This window comes from Mustela putorius, unplaced genomic scaffold, assembly GCF_011764305.1.
Source record: "Mustela putorius furo isolate JIRA1106 unplaced genomic scaffold, ASM1176430v1.1 tig00003909_pilon_pilon_pilon, whole genome shotgun sequence".
Lineage (NCBI taxonomy): Eukaryota > Metazoa > Chordata > Mammalia > Carnivora > Mustelidae > Mustela > Mustela putorius.
The window spans coordinates 25,964,131-25,987,768 of NW_025422057.1; the positions used below are offsets into that span (position 1 = coordinate 25,964,131).

The 23,638-nt window shown below is 52.4% G+C and overlaps 1 protein-coding gene and 1 long non-coding RNA gene across 5 annotated transcripts in view; one reads left to right on the top strand and one right to left on the bottom strand.

Moving 5' to 3' along the window:
• Positions 1–23,638, bottom strand: part of SUFU (SUFU negative regulator of hedgehog signaling) — a 114,823-nt gene that overhangs the window by 9,345 nt on the left and 81,840 nt on the right. For 2 of the 4 annotated variants that reach the window (XM_004749373.3, XM_045069026.1), the window contains exons 7-10: positions 22,495–22,648; positions 20,545–20,656; positions 6,638–6,772; positions 4,923–5,061 (exon numbers count right to left, since the gene is read on the bottom strand). In XM_004749373.3, the coding sequence (XP_004749430.1) occupies positions 4,923–5,061; positions 6,638–6,772; positions 20,545–20,656; positions 22,495–22,648 (540 nt within the window). Of the gene's footprint in view, positions 1–4,922; positions 5,062–6,637; positions 6,773–20,544; positions 20,657–22,494; positions 22,652–23,638 lie in introns of all 4 variants that reach the window. The other 2 variants (XM_004749372.3, XM_045069025.1) reach the window with 1 other exon arrangement.
• On the top strand, positions 6,767–9,341 carry LOC123388768. The gene is made up of 2 exons (XR_006603277.1): positions 6,767–6,983; positions 7,322–9,341. It is a non-coding gene; the product is annotated as an uncharacterized LOC123388768 (long non-coding RNA).

Genomic DNA, 23,638 nt, shown 5'->3' on the forward strand with positions numbered 1-23,638 from the left:
AGCAGCAAACTCCGCTGGGAAGCTTCTGACACTATGGAGATGCCATCCAGACCTTCCGAATGGGAGTACCCTGGCAAGGCCAAGTCATCTGCATTTCTGAGGCACCCAGCAGATCATGGGATGGGGAATACTCAGGCTCACACAGTGGGTGTGGGTTTGGGCACAGGCGTAACGGGGCTGAGTTGGGGGCAGCAGCTTTGCCATCATCTACTTGGCCAAGCAGGGGTACAATGGACCTCTGCTCTCCACCCCCAACCTCTACTCTTGGTCAGAGAGAAGGCTTGGAATCAGACCAGGAGCCTTCTCCAAGGTGCTCATACCCGGTGTCTCAGGAACAGCCTGGTTGGTTGGTGATGAGGGAGTGTTGGCAACAAGCTCCCAATTCCCCAGGCCCCAGCAAGTTCCAGAAGGAACCCAAAAAGTGATCTTTAGTGGTGCCTGCCCTGGGCAGGCCCTGCTGTGCAGTGGGCAGGAGCCCAGCTGCTGCAGATCTGATTCCAGCATCTGTGGTTGGTGCTATTTCTGAGTCTGCAAACAGCACTGACAATGCCCACTCCTTCCCTCCATACGACAATCCACACTTTGTCCAGGGCCCTGTTTGCTCTTCGTGTTGACATGTTGTTCTTGCTTCCCCACAAGTCTGCCTTTCCTTTTCCTTCTCTTTCCTTCTTTCAGAGGTGGAAATGTGTTGTTTGCAAGGTAGGGCCTTCCAAGGAGCTGCTCCAGCGTCCACGATGGCCAAGGAGGAGGCAGGACGAGGATGCAGTCTGGATCTGTGTCCCACCACCCCCCCGACTCCAAATGGCCAGACGAAAGCCAGAAAACAGTTTGGAGACCACCCCCCCACCCCAGGCTTGGGGACAGAGGTGTGTGTGGCACATGCTCATTTCCTGTTCTTGGTGGATGGTGAGAAGTCAGCTTTGGTGGCTAGAAGCAGGCTCAGACTCCTCCTGCTCTGGTTGCTGCTATGGCTGGCGAGGGCACAGTGGGCCATCACAGTCTTCTCCCCAGACACAGCGGGGGCTTTTAAACCCTAACTAGGGGTACCCTCAGACAATGAGGTCCCATGACAGCCTAAGCAAAGGTCTCCAGGGAGAACAGGTTGTGGCCAGCTTCCCCAGTGGAAGGAGAAGCAGGAGAGCACTGAAGAGGAACTGCTCAGGGCCTGGGCCTAGGACTGCCAAGTGTCTTGCACACAACATCCAAATGGGTGGACGGGGACAGGAGAAGGCGGGGACGTGTCCAGAGGACAGTGGTGAGTCAGCCACTGGGCTAGGACGAGAGCCCAGAAGTGATTCCGAAACTTGGCCTGGAGTGGTGAGTCCACTCAGGACAGCAGCTGGGCATCTTCTCCAGAGCCTGAAGCCTCCCATCGGGGCTGGGTGGGGAAAGGCTGGGGGTGGAGGGCGCCACCTGGGTGAGCTGTCAGACACCACACAGCTGAGAAAGCATTGCAGAGCTTAGAAAAATAGTCTCATATTCGGGCGATGTGACCCTCATGTGACCTCTGGGGCCGATTTCTCCCACTTCAGATCAACCCTGGCTGGGGATGGAGGCACGACTCAGCTCTGGGCCGGGCTCCTGCTCAGAAGACTAACAGCTCAGTGTTGACAGACTCAAGGGAGAGAGGCTTGTTAAAGCTACTGGGATGTGGAATGCTGGGGGAAGGTGTGCAAGAGAGGACGCTGGCAGGCCTCCCCCAGGAGCTGAAGACCATCGTGTAAAGCTCCGGAGTTGGCTGGCAGGCTTTACCATCTCCACGAGGATGAAAATAGCAGATGGGAGGGCAGATGGAGTCAAAGTGTTGACCTCTGGAAACTGGGAAGCCTATAGAATTAGAGCAGGATTCCTGCCTCTCCAGCTCCTCCAGGAAGCAGGGAGTGTCCACTGAGCTTGCCCTGGGGTTGCAGCCGGCCCTGCCTTTCTGTGTGCTGGGGCCTGGGTTTCCCTGGGGCTGGAGAGAAGGGGGGAGGGGAGGAGCAGCACCAAGAGAAGGTGGGTGTGGAGTGGCCCCACTCCACACCCTCCAGTGAGGTCCCAGATTCCCTCACCTTCTGCCGTTTTCTCTCAGCCTCTCCTCTGTCACTCTTCTCTCATGCAGGGTGTCTCTGCCGTGCCTTTTCCCCAAGAGATAACAGGCCCAGGCTGGTAGCCAGAACAAGGTGCCAAGGCTAGGAGCGAGGGCTTCCAAAGCCGTTGAGGCTGATGTAAGAAAGTCATCCCAGCCCCTCCCCATTCAGCTGGGATCAACAGGGAGCGTTCAAGTAGCAGCCAAGCAAACATAAGTCTGGAGCTCTTCACGTTCTTGGGCCTGCTGTATTCAGCTCCTTCCTACTCCTCTGTTCCCCTCAGGCCTGGTACCCAGGGCCCAGGGAGACACCCTTGATCCTGGGAGTATAAGCAAGAGATTCCTGAGGGGGTGGAGGGGAGGTCAGTCCCCTCCATGTTGGGGGACTCCTGGGGGCCCGGGGCCCTTGTTGTTCCAGTGGAGTGGCCCCTCCTTGGTACGTCCAGGCCTCCAAGATGTCCTGCAGACTCCTGGGGGACAAGTAGCCCCAGAGGGAGCCTTAGAGGCCCACAAGTAATTACAAGCCCAGGTTCCCACAAGCTATAGGGAGCTGCCTCTGACCACAGTGGCAAGACCCTAAAGGGGAAGGCGGGCTGGCAGTCAGAAGCAGAAAGTGCTGAGTGCTTTGGGGGCAGGGAGGAGGGCTGCTCTGAGTGTTGGCTGAGGACTGGCTGGGGGCAGAGGCAGAGGGTTTCCCAGGGCTCCTTGGAAAGGGCCTGAGAAACCCCTCAGTGAGAGGGTGCATGCTTGGGGGAGCGGGGCCCCAGCCAGCCTTCCTGGGAGCTCCCCTGTGAGCTGGCCCGTGGTGGACCACACTAATGAGCCCATAACACAGGCCTTTGATTAAGCAGCTCCCAGCACAGCAACTTTATTGAAACAGCCGAGGCCTGAGGCTGGTTCCCACCGCTTTGGTTCCCTGGGCAACAGCGCATGGGAGGGGCCCTGCCCAGGGCTTCAGGAGCCCGAGGGGCTGCCCAAGGGTGACAGGAGTGGGCCTGGGAGCACAACGCCAGTGGCCTGGGATAAGGGGCTCTGGGACTGGGGTTGGATTCAGAACTCTGGGGGCATGGAGGGACAACATGACATCTGCCGAGTCTTCTGGGGGCCAGGGCTCCTGGGCTTCTGAGAATGGAGATGGTGAACACCCCTGCCTCAGGGCGGGAAGGAATTCCAAGGATGGCAAGACTCCAGGGACAGGCTCAGAGGTGAAGATGTAAGATGTAATGGGGGAGGGGGGAGTTTCTTCTGGAGTTTGGGGAGACCCTGGTCCCTACTTTCCCAGGAACATGGGCCAGAATCTTCAGTACACATTTCTGTGTATCTGAGGACATGCTATCTGAGGACACTTCTGAGACCTGTGAGCATAGTCACCTATTAGGAATGATGACCTGGGAACTCTACTCTCAGGGGATGCTGGATTCTCCCGCTGGGTCCCCACTTCCCCCTTCTTTACCAACTCTCCCCAGGTAAGAGGCAGCCCTCCTCCTCTCCACAGAAGCAGCCTGGCCTTCCTGGGACATGGCTGGGGCGGGTGGGGAGGCCTTTTCCACTTGCGCAGGGCTAGTTTCGAATGCTATGCTTCAGAAATTTTGCTACAGTAACTACCAAGCCCACATGGACAGAAATCTAATGTTACCAAGTGGGACTTTTAAAATGTATTTATAACTTTATGGTTCAAAGTAATTTTGTTATGAAACAATGTAATAACAGTGGAAAAAGGCAAGATAATTTATGGAACACAATATTGCTAAAGCACTAGCTTTCTACCTCGCTTAGTCTGAGGAGTTTGGTTGGTGTCCTTTGTTTGCTGTTTGTTTTAATTAAGGGTTAGTATTTTGGGGGGGAGGGGGGAAGAGGCCTGAAGGAGGAGTAATTCAGCTGCAAGCTCGCTCTCTCTCTCTCTCTCTCTCACACACACACACACACACACCCACATTACCAGTAAGTACGTTTCACAGACCCCCCACACTAGGCTAAACCCACAAACCAGCAGAATTCCCTTCTCCTCTACTATAACCTCCCCTCTACCACACCACAAACAAGCACAGCCAATTTCTGGATTAGGGTCAGATCCCCTTTCTTGATAACTCCTGAGAGAGAGAAGGTAGAGTGCTTTCCTCTCATACCCCCAACAAACAAAGAAGAAAGGATGTCATTCCCCTAATATGTCTGGGAGCACGCCGGACCAGCCAAATCCCCATTAGAGCCCTGGGACAGCGTGGGGGCTGGGGAGGAGGCCCATGGCTCTCAGGCCCCAGCACCCTGCCTGGCAGCAGTTCTGGAGCTGTGCTCCAGCCAGAAGAGCCAAGGAAGGACAAAGTGTTCTGGACAAGCCAGCAGGTTTCTGTGCCGAAAAGCTGGGTTTCCATTAGGAGGAATAGGAGAGCCATTAGATGTAGGGAGTGGGGAGGCTCTGTCTGCTGAGGCCTGCCCATCCCAGCCCTAATCCGGGCCCACACACCCATTTTCTAGGAATTCTGGTGGGATTTCCACAGAGCCACTTGAGACTGGCTTTCATCCTTCCTCCTCTCCCATTTCACCGTCAGGTATCCTGGCCTTTGGTTCACCCAGGGTGCAGAAAGTCTCACATCTTTCAAATCTGGATTTCCCTGGCAAACCAATGGCCAGGGCCTAGACCATTATCCCTGGTGTCTCGGGTGATGGGGTGGGGGTTGGCCAGGAAGTGCTCCTAGAGCCAATGGGACAGGCAGCAGCAGCCACACTCCACACGGCTTCCCACTACCAGCCCCTCTGGAAGGGAGCCACCGAGAGCTGCCAAGGGAGGAGAGGGAGGAGGCGGGTGCGGGAAGAGCCCACGGAAAGAAGGTAGGGAGAAGAAAATGAGCCTTCTCACTTGTAACCAGGGTCCATGGGCTGCGTAAGGGTGCTCCTCAGTGGCAAAGGCGCCTTCCACTCCCGTGGAAACGAATGTGATGGCCATGTCACCTGTGATACTTTTATATGTAAAGTGCCGTCCATGCAGGAGCCTGCCCCTGGGGGTGGGAACACAGAGACTGTGAGCAGCAGGCCTGGCCAAGGGACAGCGTGTCTGGCAAATGCCCTCCTGCCTGCCCACCTGCCCACCAACAGGGGCCTGTAACTGGACATGCTCACTTCAGCACCTTCCCAGAGAAGCCTCGCCGGAGTTCACTACTGCCCCTGCTCCGAAGCGCTCAAGGCCAGCAGAGACATCAGATCAGCATTCAGGGGGCCTGTGGGAGGAGCGGAGGACACCTCCTGTGTCCCGGTGAGGAAACTGAGGCCAGAGAGGGCAGTTAGCAATGGGCACAAGGTCACCCTCACAACTAAAAGTGGGGTCATATCCCCTCTGTTTTGAGGGCAGCGGTGAAGTAGCATCTAAACAAATTCGCCAAGCCCCTGGGAGGACGGCATAGTGCCTTCCCAGCACAACCCCTGTGTCCGCGCCAGTCTTCCACCTGCTCATGGGCTCTCTCACAAGGTCAAAATGGATAGCTCCAAGGCCACAAGCCCACCTCAAGACAGACAAATAAATAATAATAATAGCAGTAGCAGTAATAATAATAATAGTAATAGTAATAGTAATAAAGGCTGACGCCAAATGGGGACACTCTGAGGGAGCCAAAAGAAGTGACTGTTAATCCCCAGTCTGGAAATACACCTGGGCGAAGGGCAGGCAGGGACAACCTGTGAGGCAGAGATGCACGTCAGCAAAGGAAGCCCAGCCTGCCCTTGGCTTTCCCAGGCTGCCTCAGATTAACCCTTCACCAGTCAAATGGTCCTGAGCTTGAGCCAGAGAGGGAGCTGGGGAGGAGATGGCTGGGGTCCTGGTGAGGGGGCCTTCCCTGCTTCCATTCATTCTGACCATTTACTATCTTTGCCCTGCTGCCCAGGGTGCCTGGCCAGTGCTGGTTAGCATCCAAACTCCTTCCTCAGGCTCTGAGGACCATGGGGAGGGACCAAACCAGGGCAACCCCCTTCTTCCTTGTCACTGTCATCTGGGTTTAGAGTTATTCTGGTCACCTCCCTGCTATAAAAGTGAGGGTGGAAACCCCAAGGGCTCTGCAAGAAGCCAACGGAGCCGACTCGGCCCAGGGCAGCGTCCCCAAGCAGAGTGGGAATTCTGGCCACAGGGCTAGGATTCTGGCACTGCAGCCAGCAGCAGAAAGGACACAGCTGGGCTTCTCGGTCCCTCCAGGAGTCTGTTGTGCTGGCCATGGAGTTTGGAGAATGGAGTGTTTTGCACGGGAAAAGCAACGAGTAAAGAAAATAAGAGTCCAACCCACCAGAGCTGCTGCCCTGCCCCCCAGTGTGACCGACTCCAGCCTTGTGGGATGGCGGGGGCATCCAAGTTTGTCCGCTCTCCTAAGGGAGCGGCACCAAGGTCACCTCTCTGGACACACAGTGTTCCTCAGCTCAGTGGGGGCTATAGGCTGGCTCGAATCCACAGGATCCCCCCACAGGCCTAAGACAGAACTTCGTGACAGGCTCTCCTCTGGGGGTGGGGGGCAGACTCCACCCAGGTGTGGGGGAGAAGGCAAGCAGAGGCCTGCGGCTCCCTGAGGACAAGCTGTGTGCCGTGGGGCTCACCTTAGGCAGAGGGGAATGAGAGCCCCTGACTCCTGGTTGAATTTCAGATGCACACTCTCGAGCTGTCGTGTGCGGATCAGCTCGTGGGGAACGATGGCCGTGGAGCTGTCGCTTTCCAGGCTGTCTTTGCGGCTCCTGCAAGGCAAGCAGAGGAAGAGGTTCAGCACAAGATCAACACCATGGGGAGGAGCAAGATGGGAGTCTATCAGGCTGAGCTCCTGAATAACAACAGTGATGGTGATGGAGGACAGTGACAACAGCAGTCACCGTCCGCTGTGTGCTTGCCGAACGCCAGCTGCTGTGCAAAGCTCTTCTCATGGACCACTCCTCTCCACAGCCCCATGAGGTAGGTACTACTGTTACATCCCTTTTATGGATAGGAATTGGGGATCAGAGAGGTTCAGTGACTTTCCCAGGTCACCCTGTGGGGAGTATGGAGCTAGGATTTTGTTGCATTTAGATCGGGTGCTAAAGCCTCATCTTTGGCCAACACACTACATGAAAGCTTATGTCACAGTGGCTTGGTCTTCCCTACACAACAGCAAGAGCATCATAGAGCCCTTCTTCCCCTGCCCAGGAGCCCTGGTTCCCAAGTTCCTCAAAGCTGGAGTGCTAGAGTAGCAGGAGGTGCAGCTCCAAGAGCTTCCTGCCAGCTGACCCTGAAAAGGCTGTGACTTTCCACAGGTTCCGAGCAGGCACGATCCCGCTAATGGCCAGGAGCTGCAGTGACATACACAGCCTCCATCTGACCAGGACATGATACAATCCTCAGGGAGCGGGTGGAAACCAGACTCTCAGGAGTCAGACTAGTGGGCCCGGCTGGGCAGCAGAACCAGGCCACCATCCTGCTGGGTTTTGAGGCCCCAGGAGCCATGTACCAGATTCCTCCCGACTATGGCCTTGGCCACAATGTGCTGTCACTGCTGCCTCATGCTCCCTCCTGTCCTGCTTCCCACCAACAGCTCATCCCACAACTGGGCCATAGGGTCCCTTTGCAATCTAAGATAGGCTCTTTCAAATTCAGCTGCCCCCACTGACAGCCTCTCAAATCAGCCTCAGCCGGAAATGAGTGTTACCCACTGATCCTATTCAAAAGGCCGGATCCTGGTTTGGGCTGTGAATCTCAGAACAATTCCCCAAATGTCCATCAAAATACTGGACGAGAAGCTCTAGTTATTTATCATTCAAGGGGCAGGAGCCATCCAGGATGTCTAGGCCCACAGTCAGCCAGCCAAAGAGGGGCAGGCCCAACCCCCTCACATGCTGGGGGGGCTGAGCACTGGGGCCTGTGGCTAAGAGAGGCACCCCATCAGGCAGAGAACCTCCCTGGAGGGAGAGTGTGAGGTCAGCAGGCAAAAGGATGGTGGGTGGCATCGGACAGCCCAGGGCCCTCCCAAGGCAGTAGTTTATAAAAGCCCCTGAGCTAATGGGGACCATTCCCACAGCTGTGTGGATCTAGCCCCAGATATAACGGCTCTTTCACAAAGTAGGCTCTTCCTCTGGTTTGCCAAAGCGAATTCTGAAACTGCCCTGGCTTCTCCTTTGACAAACCCTTTCACAAGACCTGAGAAGGAGACCAATGCTATGGCCCAGACGGTCATGGAAGTTCAAGACTGCAAGGAAACTCTGAGGTGGTTTAGTCTACTTCTTCCTTTTGCAAAAGAGAGACCGTAACGACTCCAAGGCCACAGAGGCGGTTTGTGGCAGGCCAGCATGGGAGCCCTGGGACCTCGGACTAGACCTCTTTCCCTTACACGCCGGCTGCTACTAGGTCTCCCTTCTGAGGAGGACAACACCCACCATCATCTCTCCGTGGGGGCCCTCAGGGCCCAGGCAAGAGCAGAACTCAAAAGAGTTTGGAGTTCTACTCTTCTCCAGAGCAAGGAGCCCACACACTCTCTGGCTGAGTCCCAAGCATGTTCTATGATCAATCCTTCTCTCACAGATGAGAAAATGGAGGCTCTGAGAGGTGAGGTGACAAGACTGAGCTCACAGTGAGTTTAAGGGGAAGAGCCAGGGTGTGATTCTCAAGTTGCCTCCCCGTGCCATCTCCGACCACTGGCCCCGCACACAGACCTACCACCATGTGCCCGAAAGGGGCCGAAGCCTGGCTGCCGGGCGGGGCCTCGGAGCCCGTGGGGCCCACGGGAGGATCAGGATCGCTGCTTCTCTGGCACAAGCAAAAATGCTGATGAATAGCAACTGGGGTGGGGGCAGGGGGCTGGGAGAGAAGAATCAACAGCACACAGGGCTAGAGACATCTCACGCTGGAGGGAAAAATAAATTGTTGAAAGTCAGCTAAAGTCACCTTGGTAACTGCTACAACACACTCACCCAGAACGAGGACATCAAACCCAACTGCAAACAGCTTTAAAGAAATGGAAAAGAACTTAATCATCTGAAGAATTAATGTGACAAGTGCCCACATTTACACCTCCCACCAACCTTCAATCATTTGAAAACGTACTTTAATCTTTTAAGAGAAAAAAAAAATTGCAAAATGCTAGATCTGCAATCCTGGAGCTTGGGTATTTCCGGCATGCTGCTTCAATGGAAACGCGGCCGTTACACACACACACACACACACACAGGAGCCCAGCTTTCTGCTGATTTGTTTTTTCTGGACATCGATGCAGTAGCATGAATTATTTGTGTGGGCTGGGCGAGGTATTAAATCTGCAGCCGACACAGGTTTGCAATGTTTTGCATGGTTGTCAGCTTAATCTTAGTCATAAAAAAATAAGTACTGTGCTCGCCAGCATGGCCTAATTTTTCAGTTGGGCTGTTTTCTCTCTGAGTTCCCAGTGGAGGAGAAGGCAGAGCTTCAGGGGGCTGGGAAGGGAGAAGGGCTCCCAGGGAAGCACACCCTACACCCCCTGGGGACTGCTAGGGATATGGGCCCAGGGGAGGGAGGATGAGTCACCGCTCCAGGTGGCAGAATGGCTAACACATAGGTTCTGGGTTCGACTTTTCACTCCTGAGCTCCTGCTCAGGCAAATGACTTACCCACTCTCTAAGCGTCAGTATCCTCTTGATGGGGAAAGATAATAATACCCTTTCGTTATAAGGATTAAATAAGATGACCCACAGGAAGTATTTAATGGTGCCTGGGGATGTAGTAGGTGTTCAAAATACATCTGGAATGCATTAACAGGATGTCAGGTGACTGTCTCTAGAAATCTGTCTGCTCTTCCTATAAGAACGCTGATAGCTTAGGAACACCTTAGTGGGCTCAGTGGCTAAAGCCTCTGCCTTCAGCTCAGGTCATAGTCCCAGGGTCCTGGGATCAAGCCCTGTATTGGGCTCTCTGCTCAGCAGGGAGCCTGCTTCCTCCTCTCTCTCTGCCTGCTTCTATGCCTACTTGTGATCTCTGTCTGTCAAATAAATAAATAAAATATAATAAAATAAAAGAATGCTGATAGCTTAATAGGGAATTATCTGCCTTTACCAACTGCCTCTGGCCAAGTCAGTCCCCACTTCTGAGTCTTTGCCCTGAGCTCGGGAGACAGGACTTCTGAGATGGGGCTTGAAGGACTCCTGACTCCTTGAACAGATCCTAAGGGCCCTGGTGAACCACTGGGCCTCTGGGAAGGCACCTCTACAGGCCAACAAAAACCCGTGAGGCTTTTGTTCTGCTGAGGGAGGTGCTGCAGGGCCGTCTTCCCTCTTCAGAGCACAGTGGTCTTCCTGCAATTCTCATCTTCCGAACCTCAGGCTGCCCAGAAGTGTTTTAATCCCTCCTCCCGTGACAGCCTTTCAAATCCCCGAGGCTGCTCTCACAGACCACCACCAGTTTCTCATTTCCAGTATTTGTGGCTCCAAATTTGAACTATATTCTTGAGACACGGTTCTGAAATCTTCTAGCCATCCAAGTCACGTGCGCTTGCATTTACTCTAGCTTGTCAAAGCCAGAGCATCACGTCCAGAAGCCAATGTCGCATGTGGAAATAAATCCAGCATGTGGTCTAACCAGTGTAGATCAAAGAGGAACTATGAGCTTTCTTATTTGGGAAACTTTATTTCTATTAAAACTGTCATCAAATTATCTATTCTTTGAAACCCCGTCATACTACCAGCTCTTACAGCACACCCTCTGCCAACCGCAGCTCCCTTAGGCTCTCTCCCATGGCCTGCGCTTGGACTTCTTCTCCCCATCTTGTATGTGCTGGGGATTAGCTGGTGCTAAGAGGCCAACTCTGCATTTCCTGGCTACTGTTTCAGGCACTCCAGGTATTTCTGAAAGCTGACTCTGGCATCCTTCATACTGGCGTTCCCCCCTGACTTTATATCCCGGACAGAAGTGTTAAGCTCACCATCAATGTCCTCATCCCAGGCTCTGATTAAACTGTGAACAGGGTAGGGCCAAGCAGACAGGCTGACAGACTGACATCATTGCTCTTTGGGTATGTTCATCCAACCAATTACAAATCAACCCGACCAGCCCATCACCAAGCCCCTTCGCCTTCCTGGATGCTCTGTGGACATTTCTCTGTCTTGCCAACAGTGATGTCAGAAGACATTCTGAAAATGTCTTGCTAAACCCTAAAGAAGATCTATAGCACTTCCTTTGTCTACCACGTTGAAATAGGTAACTGTTTCTTCTTTGTTTTTTAAGGTAAATTTTTAAAAAAAGTTTTCATTTATTCATTTACATAACCGCTACACCCAATGTGGGACTCGAACTCAGAGTCCAAGATTAAAAGTCCCATGCCCTTCCAACTAAGCCAGCTAGGCAACCTGGTAACTATTTCTAAAAATAGATGAGAATGGTCTGGCAGGTCTGACTCTTCATGAATCCACACTGACTCTCAGGGCTCGCTGTTCCTCTTCAAAGAGCATTCAAGCCTACCTATTGAATAGTCTAGTCCAGAATTTTCCCTGAGAGTTGACACTATGCGCACTAGTTTGGAGAGTGAGAGATGCTTTTTGCATTTTGAAACTTCAGAGTGCTTTCAGTCTGCCAACACCTCTCTCTTACTCCCTTGAAGATTACGGACACAGCTTCATAAATCTCATTTGCCAATTCGCCCAGTGTTCTGGGGCACAAGACATATGGGCCAGGAAGCCTGAAATCACGGCTTCAGTCTTCTCATGGATGCCTAGATGACTCTAACTACTCTGATAACCATTCTTTTTGAAATGGAAGCATAACAAAACTTGGGTAAATCCTGCTTTCTCTCTGCCATTGATTAAAGTTACTCTGTCCAAACAATAGGGCCTACACTTCCTTCTTCTGGTTGTTTCAAACAGAAGTATAAAAAAATAAAGTCCTTTTTGCTAGTCATAGCACTTTTTTGCAAAAGACTCAGTTCTTCTTGAGTTTCAGCTTTTCTTGACACTGTTCCTTAATAATCTGTGCTGGTAATACATACTTCTCCTTCCATATTTTGTTCAAATTCTTCAAGAAATCTGAGTTATGTAAAGGATTCTCTACATACCTATCCTGGTCCCTGGAGGTATAACACATCGTTCTAGTTTCTAGGGGACTGGTCACAATATGTTGTTAAGAGGTGCCGGGCGCCTGGGTGGCTCAGTGTGTTAAGCCTCGGCCTTCTGCTCAGGTCATGATCTCAGGGTCCTGGGATTGAGGCCTGCCCGCATCGGGCTCTCTGCTCAGCAGGGAGCCTGCTTCCTCCTCTCTCTCTGCCTGCCTCTCTGCCTGCTTGTGATCTCTCTCTGTCAAATAAATAAATAAAATCTTTAAAAAAAAAGAGGTGCCTTTTACTGAATGCAGACTCTGGGCCCAGCTTCTCGGCTAAACCCTTTCAGTACTCTGCTTCCTTTCTTTCATTTTCGTGGCTACTCCTTCAAGAGGTATTACTTTCCCCATTTTATAGATGAAGAAACTGAAACTCAGAGACTTAAATAACTAGCCCAAAGTTACACAGTGAACGAATAAAGGACTGAGACGAAATCCCCAGGTCTTCCTGACGCCAAACTAAAACAACCACAATGTTTCTCCTTAAGAACCTCCCAACCCTCTGAGTGGGCTTTCCTTCTGGGGTTTCAAGGCTATGAAGACACGCTGATTTTTTTTTTTCCCCCTGAATTCTTAAAAACAAAACAAAACAAAACAAAACAGAGGCTTCCTAGAAGTCAAGGCAGGACTTCCCAAAGGGTATTTGATGGAATTTTAATTTAAGGGAAGCTTCTAGAAAGGCAGATGGGGCAAGGGCTGGATGTAACACACTGTGTCTCAGATGAAAGACTAAAATGTTGGCATTTTGAGGACTGAGGAGGACAGGAGAGGCCAAACTAGCAGTTTCATTCTATGTGAGCCAGCACCTTCCAATCTTAGCCAAAGAACCACCTTTTCCCTTAACACCCAATGAAACCCCCTTAAAGCCTGCGGGGACCCTCCATCTGGAGATGACAGGGCACAGGGTTTTCCTTCCTGATCTCACTCTGCCCAAGGTGCTTTCTTCTAGCACCCTGCCACTTCCACTCCATGTCCAGTCTGCCTCCATGGCTGGATAAGTGCCCCTTGTTGGCCCCTTTACGCCCAAACAGAAGCTCTCAGGAGGCCTGTCAGGTGGTTACAGCTGCTAATCCTCAGCTCCTCACTCAGTGCCAGGGCAGGGGAAGCATCTCTGCATGACCCGGGTGGCCTGGGTGCTAATTCTGTGATTTCCAGTCGGAGCTGGTTATTCTCTCCTTTCACTGGGTGGGCTGAGCTGTAACCGCTCCTACGACATCACTTCTTGGACTTTGATTAACAATTCTTTTTAAAGTTTAAAGAGTCACAGGGTCTTCTGACCCTGCTCTTCAGAGACAACCACTCTCATCTCTGTTAGTGGACTCTTTTGGTATTTTCTCCAGACTGACTGACTTCCTTCCTTCCTTCCTAAGATTTATTTGTCAGAGAGTGAGCGAGCACAAGCAGGGGGAGTGGCAGGCAGAGGGAGAAGCAGGCTCTCCATTGAGTAGGGGGCCCAATGTGGGGCTCAATCCTGGGACCTTGGGATCATGACCTGAGCTGAAGGCAGACGCTTAACCCACTGAGCCACCCAGGTGCCCCTCCAGACTTCTAACACACTTCACTTCGACTACCCCATTTCCCCCTCTCTGGCTTCACCTACTGACTCCCTACAAAGGAATATGAGGTCTTAACTCGTGTCTGTCCCACCCACCCACCCTCCTCTTCCCAGGAGAACGGCATCCCAAGTTTGTCTGGATCAGCATCAAGTGTCTACACTATTGTATGAAACCAGTGCTATCTACAACTGAGGCATGTACTATACTATCATGTATACTTTCAGAAAATTATACTTTACTTTTCTGGCACAGTTTTCTATTTTCCTTGGGTTTAATAACAGTCTTGGATTTCTACGTGTTTATCCCTAATTCAATCCTAAACTAACTACCAATGGTCTACAGATTTCCCCCAAGATACTCAAATTCATCAGGGATTTATCAATTTTATCTTTTTCCAAGCCCTCCCTTCAGAGACCCGTCTGAACTGGCTGCCTTCTATTCTTGCTGCTTGCCACATCACCTGGTGATTCCCCTGACCCCTTTCCCATGCTGGACCCCATTTCCTGTCCCCTGCGTATCTTCCTCACTCACTCTGGTGGAGTATATCCTCCAACAGATTTCACCGTATTTGGGGACATGCTTTTCTTAGCCAAACAGTGCCCACGGACCTGCCACCCTCATGGGTTTCGAGGCAATCTGAAACACCAGCTCTCCTCTGTACAGTGGTGTGCAAACTTCCAGGGCCTACTTTCCAGTTATCCTTTCCTATGGATTGGCACGAAGCCCCTCCACATGTATCCTCTTTCACAGGCAGTCACCAGTGGTGGAGAGGGCTGGATCAAACAGTCCAAGGTTCGAATCCTGACCCTGACGCTTATTCCCAGCTTACTGACCGGAGGTAAGTCGTATCATCTGTCTAAGCCTCTGTGTTCTGATTTGTAAAATGGGGACAACAGCAGCTCACACCACAGAGCCCAGCATGTTGCAATCCTCAATAAAAACGGCCTGCTCAGCCGTGAGACCCTGTCTGGCCTAGGAGTCTTCCTAAAGTGGGAACAGTGAGGAGTGGTTTATGGGATGGCTTAGATGCACACCTAGGTAATTCAGGAATCGATCTAAATCTTTCCCTTTATTTCTTCTTTACCACCTGTCTATGTAACACATTCTATATTTACACTTCCCACTGCATAAGGTGACTTTTTACATATCCTAAAACACTCTCTCCTTCCAGTGTCAAGATAGATTCCTGATTTTCTAGCACTGTATGGTTTACAGTACACAGCCCTGTTCGCTCTGCCCACATTTTACAGACTGACAGAACTGTGTGCATGTTTCCTCACCACCTGGGGCTCTTTAGGTTGAAAAGCCTTCATTTTTCTATCTTAGCCCAAGGGTATTTATTGGTCATGTTCTATCAATGGCAGCAGGCATGGAGAGGAAAGGAGCTGGACCACCAAGACTCCTTTCAGCCACAGTCCCAGTCCTGTGACAGGGGTGACATCTGCACTGACCACACGACTTGGGGCCTCCTCCTTAGGGATGCCTGGGAGCATAAACCAGGGCACCAGGGTTGGCAACTGCTCAACAGCAACCTGGGTTTGACCTGCTGAGCCAGCCCAACCTCTGGCTTCTGCCTCTTGGCTGGGAGATTATTCCTTTTGCTTTCAGATTGCTGACAAAAGCTCTGAACTTTGAAGAGAAAAAACCACTTGAAGGTCCCCCTTCGGGGCAGGATTGGGATGGGGTAGAGGTGTGGGATGGGGGTCAAGCCCCAGGTGCACAACTGCTCCTAAACACAAGGTTGTAACCTGGTAAACACCCACAAGCGAAGAATACATACAGTAATTTTGTTGATAGCGCCCTGAAGACGGGCTGTGAGGATGGACAGTGGGGCAGCACGTGGCCAGGGACAAGAGAAGGAGTGAAACTGGCAAGATGATGAGAGGGCGCCTTCGTCAACCAGAGGAGTTAACTCCGGCCCTAGCCCAGCCCTCTGCCTTGGGTGGGAGATGAGGAGGCCGGCTTTCCTGAGTGAGCCCACTCTCCCCAGAGCACTTGGCTTTCTGTTTTCTGAGACACTGAGTCATTTCCTCTCTCCAGTTCTCACCTTTGAGCCTTCCTTTTCCCTTCCCTGGAGAAGTGACTCACTGCTCAAGTGTTAGGTGACACTGAGGATCAAAGATGGGCGATAAAAACGCTTCTGACTGTGTGACTCTGAAGAAGGGGGCTGCCCTGTGGACTGAGGATTCAACACGCTGGCCATGAACCCTAAGGCTATGGTGTAAACCGTGGCCTCAGCTCCATCTCTCTGGGGAAGTGGAGCAGAGAAAGGAGTTCAAGCGGAAATGTACCTGTGCCCGGTTTACTGTGATGCGCCTCATTCTGCCCTTTCCATTGTGTTCTCTGTGAGAAAGGCACCCAAAGGCAGGTGCTCAGTGGGACATGTATGAATCCTAGAGGCCTGGGCCCTTCCTCCTGTTAGCCCTGCGGGACCCGGCCGGGGCCCTGAGAGCACGACTATCTCTTTCTGGATCTTCTCTTCATGAAAACAATGTACTTCCCCAGCGTGGGAGTGGTGAGGGAAGCTGGTGTGACAGGTGCAGGCTCTGGGCTGGCCATGGCCTGATGCGCTAGAAACTTGGAGCAGGGTCACCCCTGATTGCCCTGTGTGCGAGCCGTGAGTGCCAGCGGCCCAGCTGTCTTCCCAGATGGAAACTCACCTCCCTTCACTCAGTTCACTGGGTGCAATCTAGATATTTTCTTCCTCTAATTAAGAAGGGCCTCACAGGGTGAGTGAAAGAAAACACAGGTTTCTCTAAAGGATGACTCCCTGGCCAGGTTATAAGCTATTCAAGATGGGAGCAGAGGCAGCAAAGTCACCCCATCCAAAAGGCAAACAGATGGGAGCAGAGACACTCCTAAAAGTGGAGAGAAATATATGTGCAAGCATGTGTGTGTGTTGGGGGGGGGGGGTTATGCGGTAGAGAAAGTCACAACCAGGGAATTCAAACTATAAAACCTTAATTCTTCAGGAAATTAAGGCAAAAAGGCAAAAAACAAAACAAAACAAAACAAAGAAACAAACAAACCAAAAAAAAAAAAAACGCCTTAAAAGCTGCTGGCATGATTCCCATGAAGACTGAGAAACTTGGCTCAGAAATGATGGTTAGTTTGCTTTTTAAAGGTGTCTCAACTCCAAAGCACTTTTCTCACAGTTGGGGACCTTACCCTGCCAACACGCCTGCGCACACGCACTCACGAGCGCTGCCCCTCTCTGGGAGGCTGTGTGGCCCAGAGACCTTCGTAAAAGTCCTCCAGCCTCAGGCAGGGAGACCCCGGCAGAGTGAGAAGGAAGGCCTGGATCACTGCCTCAGGTCCCCTGCTTTGGAGCAGAAGCTGATGGAAATGCAAAATCCCCACCCAATATACCTGACCACAGGCATCCCCCAAGTCCCAAAGCCAAAGTCTGTAGAACAGTCCAGTTGACATCAGACAGAGAAGATGTCCGGGGCCTTTCCCTTCTCAGGTCCCTACCGATGTTGGCAGGCACAGTCTCAAGCCAGGCTGTCCTCAGTGACAGAAAGGAGTGGCTTCCCATACTTCCCAAACTTACCTGGGCAGGCAGTGGGAAGGGAGGTGCCAGCAAGCTGAAGGAGGCTTTTCTCAATGGATCATCTTGGGAAAAGCCAGATAAAAATTTCATGGCTGGAATGCAAGGGTTGTGAAACTCTGAAAGAAGCCCCCAAAAGGGCCAAGGACTCTCCTTCTGGGAAGGCAGTGGGAGGAGGACTAGCGAGGGCAAGTGGAGAGGAGCGGGTTACCCAGAGGGGCCTGCCTTTCTGGGAAGCAGGAAGTGAGGCCTCAAGAAAGAAAGAAAGAAAGAAATCCCCTAGCCCTGACGTGGGGACAGAAATAGGGTTGTTTTGTTTCTGAACATGAAGAAAACAAGGCTTTGTGTCAGAAAGGAATTCTGGTATAAATGAGCCAATTATGATACAGCTCGTTATCTCTGGGATTTGGAAGCACCAACGCTGACCCCATGTCTTCCCTAGAGTTAAGTCTGCATCGTAAGCTTCTACCATGGGGCTTAGTCTTGTTTTCAGTGTCACGTGAAAGGTTCCTATTCCTACACCAACTGGAGGGATGAGGTCCACCAATGAGATCACTACCACCTCAGAGACATAGCCTTGTGTGTCCCTCATGGGGTCCCTGAGAATGGGGTAAGAAAGGTCACACTAGGTAAGACTGGCCTCTCTATACTTCAGTCTCCTCATCTGTAAAAGGGGACAGTAAGATTATCTACTTCCCAGAGTGATTGTGAGAATGAATGAAGGTCATGCGGTGTAAAGCACTTGGAATGTTACTTGGCACATGGTCGTCACCATGTAAGTGTTAGCTACTAGCGGGTTATGAAAACAGCAAGTGCTTGACCCCTGCCCCTGGCCCCTGCAAGTAGGCCACAGCCCAGCTGCTAATGCCCCAGCCCCATCGGCCCTTCCGAACCACAGCTTCCTCAGACCATTCCCAGAGCCATGTGGAACCAGTGTGCCCCAGCCGAGAAAGCCTGACTGAAGGAAGCTCAGACGCACACACAGGAAGGCCCACGCTGGCTGCTCCCCCACAGGGAGAGGAACAAACATTGGTGCCAGCACATTTGGGGTTGGCTTTCTCAGTCGCAGTCCATGTGGTTTATCTGAAACGGGGTCAGGTCCCAGAGTGGGCAGCACAGATATTACAATCGTGCTTGCTGATCTAAACGGAGTCTGTCATCATCGATCATGAGATAACCTCAAGCTAGAGCCGTGAGACACTTTGTGGGGTGTGCTGGAAAAGGATCTTGGCAAAGCAAGAGGAACCACTTCTCAACCAATGGCTAACAAATTGATAACTAGCTCTGAGAACCTCAGAGAGACATTCTGATTCCCTCCGGACTGCAGATTCAGCACTGTGGGTACCTGACTGGTCACTGGAGCTGCAGGAAGTGACCTATTTGTAGCTCATCTATTTGTAGCTCAGTCACCTCAGGCCAAAGGTGGAGGCTGTAGCTCTTACCTGGTGTCTACAGACAGCCCTCGGACCAGACCCAGCGCCCCTCTCACCGTCAGGGCTGGGCTGAGTCTGGGCTGTACATATGCATCCAGAAGCCTGAGCCCTGAGGCCCCTTCCCCCTCAAGTGCAGCAGCTGAACGCCTGCCTGGGATGAAGAGTGAGATCTCAAGCCTGCTCCACATATACAGGAGCAGCCAGTGGGGTGTGTCTCTGCAGGAGCCCCTGCCCTTCTGCCTGGAAACCTGGACCTCCCAGAGGTGACAGGGCCATCTGAACTGAGACCGTTTACAAGTCATAGGTGATAGACTGGAGCCTTTAAGCCTTCAAGTACCTCCCAGATGCCCCACCAGTGCCAAAGGGGCCTAGAGGGTGAAGCCAAGCTCAGGGCATGGGAAGGAGCATGGCCCCAGGACAGGGTCCAGAGTCCCAGGTGGAGAGCTTCCAGATGCCCCACGCCTCAGCCTGGCCATCTGCTGCTGCAGAGGAAGATCATGGTGCCTCACGCCAGCTACTTCAAAGCAGATGGCTGGAGAAACCCACTGGCTGGAGTTGAAAGCTGCTCAGACATGGCAGTGGAGGCTTCTCCGGTCTCTTGCCAAGATGCTCAACTTGCATCACTTCTGGACGCCAAACTCCAGGTGAGCCATCTTGGGCATCCAGAGTAACTCTCCCTCCCCCACAGTCTGCTCCCAGGTTATAGCCTTGACTTTAGCTAGCCAGGCCTCCCCTGTTCCAGCCCTGTCAGCTCCTTCTCCTGCTTGAAAATTCTAGGGCAACTTTAAGGTCCGTCTCCATCTCATGTTCTTCCTCCTCCAAGAAGCCCTCCCTAACTATTCCAGATCATCCTGACTTGTCTTTTCTGTAGACTGTTAGATCACAACCACTTCTGGGGGTTGTGGATGAGCAGCTGAAGCTAGAATTCAAAGACGTGGCTATTCCCAACGAAATGCATCTACAGCTCCACTCACACCAATTTCAGTTCCTGCACCTCCAAAGGAAGAGCCGGTATCCTGGATGGCCCCCTGGGCCCTGAGCTCGCCACACAGCAAGAGTGTAGTAAAGACTTCTCAGAAGAAGGACAGATCACCCTGCTCTTGCAGGAGTGCTGTGCTTCCTTCTGAGCCCAGGGCACAGCAACTTCCTCCCTGGCAGGCAAGGTTTCTGCTCTGGGCTGCCAGCTCCCAGGCATCCCCTGCCAGCAGCTATTCCCTACAGCTTCCCTGATTCAAAGGGCAGAAGGGGGTGCCCAGCTCCAGCCCTGCCTACCATTCATCCCCTATCAGAGGAAGAGAGGTCAGCAGGAAGAGGACCTGACCGCTGGAGGTAGCCACAGTCGCTCCCAAAGGGCTACAGGGGCCCCTAGATGGGCAGCAGAGGCCTGTAAAGGACTTCCCTTCCCTTCTCTGGGCCCCATGGAAGGAAGGCAGGAAAAAGGGCCTCAGCAGCAGGCATCCACTTTGGGGCTGGCCAGACAGGGAGGCCCCTGGGGCCGCAGCTATCAGCCGGAGACCAGGCTCCAGGAAGGAAGGAAGGGCAACTCTGGCCGAGGCCGAGATAAGGAGGGGAGTCATGCTCAGCACAATGGGCTCCCTCAAGGCTGGGATTTTGCCCCAACTTGGCCTCCTGTCTGCTCACACAGCGCGTGTAAATATTTACTGATGTTTATATTCCTGGGCCGCTGGGTCCCCTCTGAGGCCCTTCCTATGACCCACAGGTCTGTGTGCCCCAGAGACCCTGGGTCCATCCAGCAAGGGCTATTGGCATTGTTCTCTCATGCAATCTCCAGGAAGAGACACTTCAGGACAAAACTGCCTCCCTTGTACCAGCCCGGGAATGCTGCTCTCAGGAAGCTCTACGAATCCCCTCTGTGACCAGGTACTTACGGGGCCCGGTCGTGGGTGAAGCCATTCTGCCGTTGAGGGTTGATTGGCGGAAGGACAGGTTTGCTGTTGATCTCAAGTCCTCTCCTCAGGGTCTCCCGGATCTGTTCCGTGTCTGCAACAACACCACTAAGTTGCCCGATGGCCCTTTGGGCTCCTAACATCCCTCAACCCTGTGCTTGGAACCGGGCTCTGCACTCATGGCCCGTGAACCCACTCTAGACGTCAGCCTTGAGAGCTAAGTGAGAGCACTGTGAGGACACAGGCCAGATGAGGCAACCGTGCTCTCAAGGAATTTCTGGTTTGAAGAGCTCCACTCTTGCAGAAGGGGGTGGCCTCTGGACTTCAGAAGGGCACCTTCCAACATAGGGCTCTTCACTGTCCTTCCCCTTCCTGTTACATAGGCCCCAGACTGACCCTTAACATAGCTCCAGACAGTGACTAACAAGGTCTTTGCCACTGCCCAAGCCCACCTGGGGATTCTGCCCACCGCGATGGATGCCACTAAGGCTGTAAGTGCTCCGCCATGAATGAACTCTTATGCATTTTTTGGACTCTGTGTGGTTGGATGATACCCTGCCACCCTTCTCCTTGGGTGGGCCAGTGGGGGATGACCTCATCAGAGGTCCCAGGGAACCCTGGTGTCTACAGACAGCCCATTTTGGTCGCAGGGAACCCTGATTGTCCATGGGTCTGCCAAGGGCCAAGAGGGTGAGAGAGGAATCTCTAGGTGGGACTTTTGCAAGGTGCTTTGTTGAACTTTGGGGTGAAGGTCACTATTCTGGTCCATTATAGAGATTTTTGGTCCAAGATTTACCTATACAAACAGCAAACACATCCCAAAAAGCAAATTAATGCTGGGTGCTCAAAGGATGGGCTTAGAGTGGACTACAGAAGCGATAATACTAACTTTTCTAACTGTCTGACTTGTTACAGTGATACGGCTTACTTCATTAATTTCTGAAAAAATTAGCCAATAATGGCTGAAATTTTGGATAAGACTATGCGTCCTTCCTTAAATTATCTTTCTCGTCAAAAGCAACTAAATGATTTTAATGACTGTATGCTTTCTCTCGGACCCTCCCATGGGCTTATTAGCACACTATCAGAACAAGCAGGAAGGCAAAAGGGGGTTGATATTTGCACGAGGAGCTTAAGTTGTCCTTTAGGCAAAGAGTATAGCTCCCGTAGGTGCTATCCCATGTGCAGGCATTTTGTTCAGCACTGTAGGAAGGTGGGAGGAACTAGACAAAGAAAGCAGAAAAACAAGCTGTCAATATACATATAGGTAAATGGCTGCTTTCCTTTTGGAGTTGGGTAGGGATGCCCTTTGCTAAAAATCATAGCTGTTTCTACAACCAAGGCCACCTTGGTGAGCTACCGGCAGGAGAGCCACATCCTTCTTCCCCAAGGCCCCGTGCAGAAGGCAGTGGGTATAGGGTGCCCAGCACATGGCCCCTCACATTGTATCTGTAGGACAGGGAGGCAGGGAAGTTTGTGTGCTCGTCCCACACTCAAGCCTCTTTCAGCTAAGGCCTGGGAGGGCCTGAGGCCAGTGATTCTTGGGTCTGGCATGGCTTTCAGGCCAGAGCTGGGCCCTGTTTCAATTCTGTGGGTAGCCGATGCTTGTTCTTTCAGTCTTGGGTGGACTATGGCCTTTTCCTGTAACTGTTCTATGGCTTCCACTCACCTCCATGACCTCAGATTGTAAGGGGACAAATCTAAAATACAATGCTCACTGCTGGCGGTGCATCTGAAATACACACAGGAAACACAAGAGAAATGGGCCAATAGAGCTCCCGTCGTGCCACGCTGCTGGAAGATCTCTCCTGCTGTTTCAATCCTGCCAGAAAGGAACTACTGAATGGGCTGCCGATGCTATAGCCACATCGCAGAGAGCCTGAAAACCGGGCCTGGAGACAGGGGAAGGGAGGGCTGGGCGGTCGCAGCTACCCTTGCCAGAGAGCCGCCGTGGCTGTGTGCCGATACAGATGCTCCGGCTGTCCTCGTCGTCCTCAGGGGGCCGGCTCAGGTCATCCCAGGCACACTTGGCGCTGACACCGCTCAGGTTGGAGCCATCCGTCTCGATGCCTTTGTCAACTCTCTCCTGCTTGGAAAGAACCAAAGAGCCAGAGTTCCTTCAGCGAACCAGTGGCCCAAGGTCACCACCACCTTTCCGGTATTCACTGAGTTCTTGTAGGTGCTGAGCATGGAACAGGTGCTGGAAGAGCAGGATGTCTGATCTTGTTCTGCCCTGGTTGCTAACCCATGATGGTCTCTGCCAGCCACTGACTCCTCTGAGGGAACCAGGGATCAGGGGAAGCCAGGAAGCATGAAAATCCCAAGGAAAGCTCATCTTCTACCTGGACCTTCCAGTAAAACCACCAGCATACCTGTTTCAGGGTCCTAACTCTGGCCACCCCATGCTGGCCCATGGAGCTGATGTGGCACTACAGCCCTGAGGAAAGGCACAGTCCTTCCTCTACTCCCTGTCATGCAGGAAGAACCCCCCAGTTACTGCCACAGGGTGGAAGCCACCCACAGGCAGGAGAGGCCAGGACTGGGCCCAACTCCTCAGACCTCACACAGCAGTTCCCTCTTCTAACAGCAGAGGGTGTGGTCACCCAGAAAAGCACAGCCAGAGAGCAGCAGCAGGGCAGGACTTCCCCTAGCTGCATCACTAACTTGTTTGGCAAAGGACTCTGGATGGAGTTTCTTTTCCATTTCTTAGACTGAGATGGGGGCCTGGAGGGCAGTGGCCATCTGCAGACCCCATCAGAGGCCCTGCCTTTGTGTAGGCCTTGGCACTGTGGAGTCCCAACATGTTCCAAATGGCCTCAAGGAAGAGCTGTACCCAAACATCCCTGGGATTTCTGGTAAAACATAGTTCTGTGATGCTGGGCGTTGGATTAAAGGTCATCTGGAAGGCTCTAGCAACGCTGCTTATAAACAGCCATGTGGGCCAAATAAAGCTCGTGAGTTGAAAGCACCTCAGTGAGAATCTGTAGCTCCCTCTCTGCCTGACCCTCCCGCTGGGGCCTCCACAGGCACCACACGGGCCTGAAGCTCAGCCAGGAAGCCTATCTGTGGGAACAAG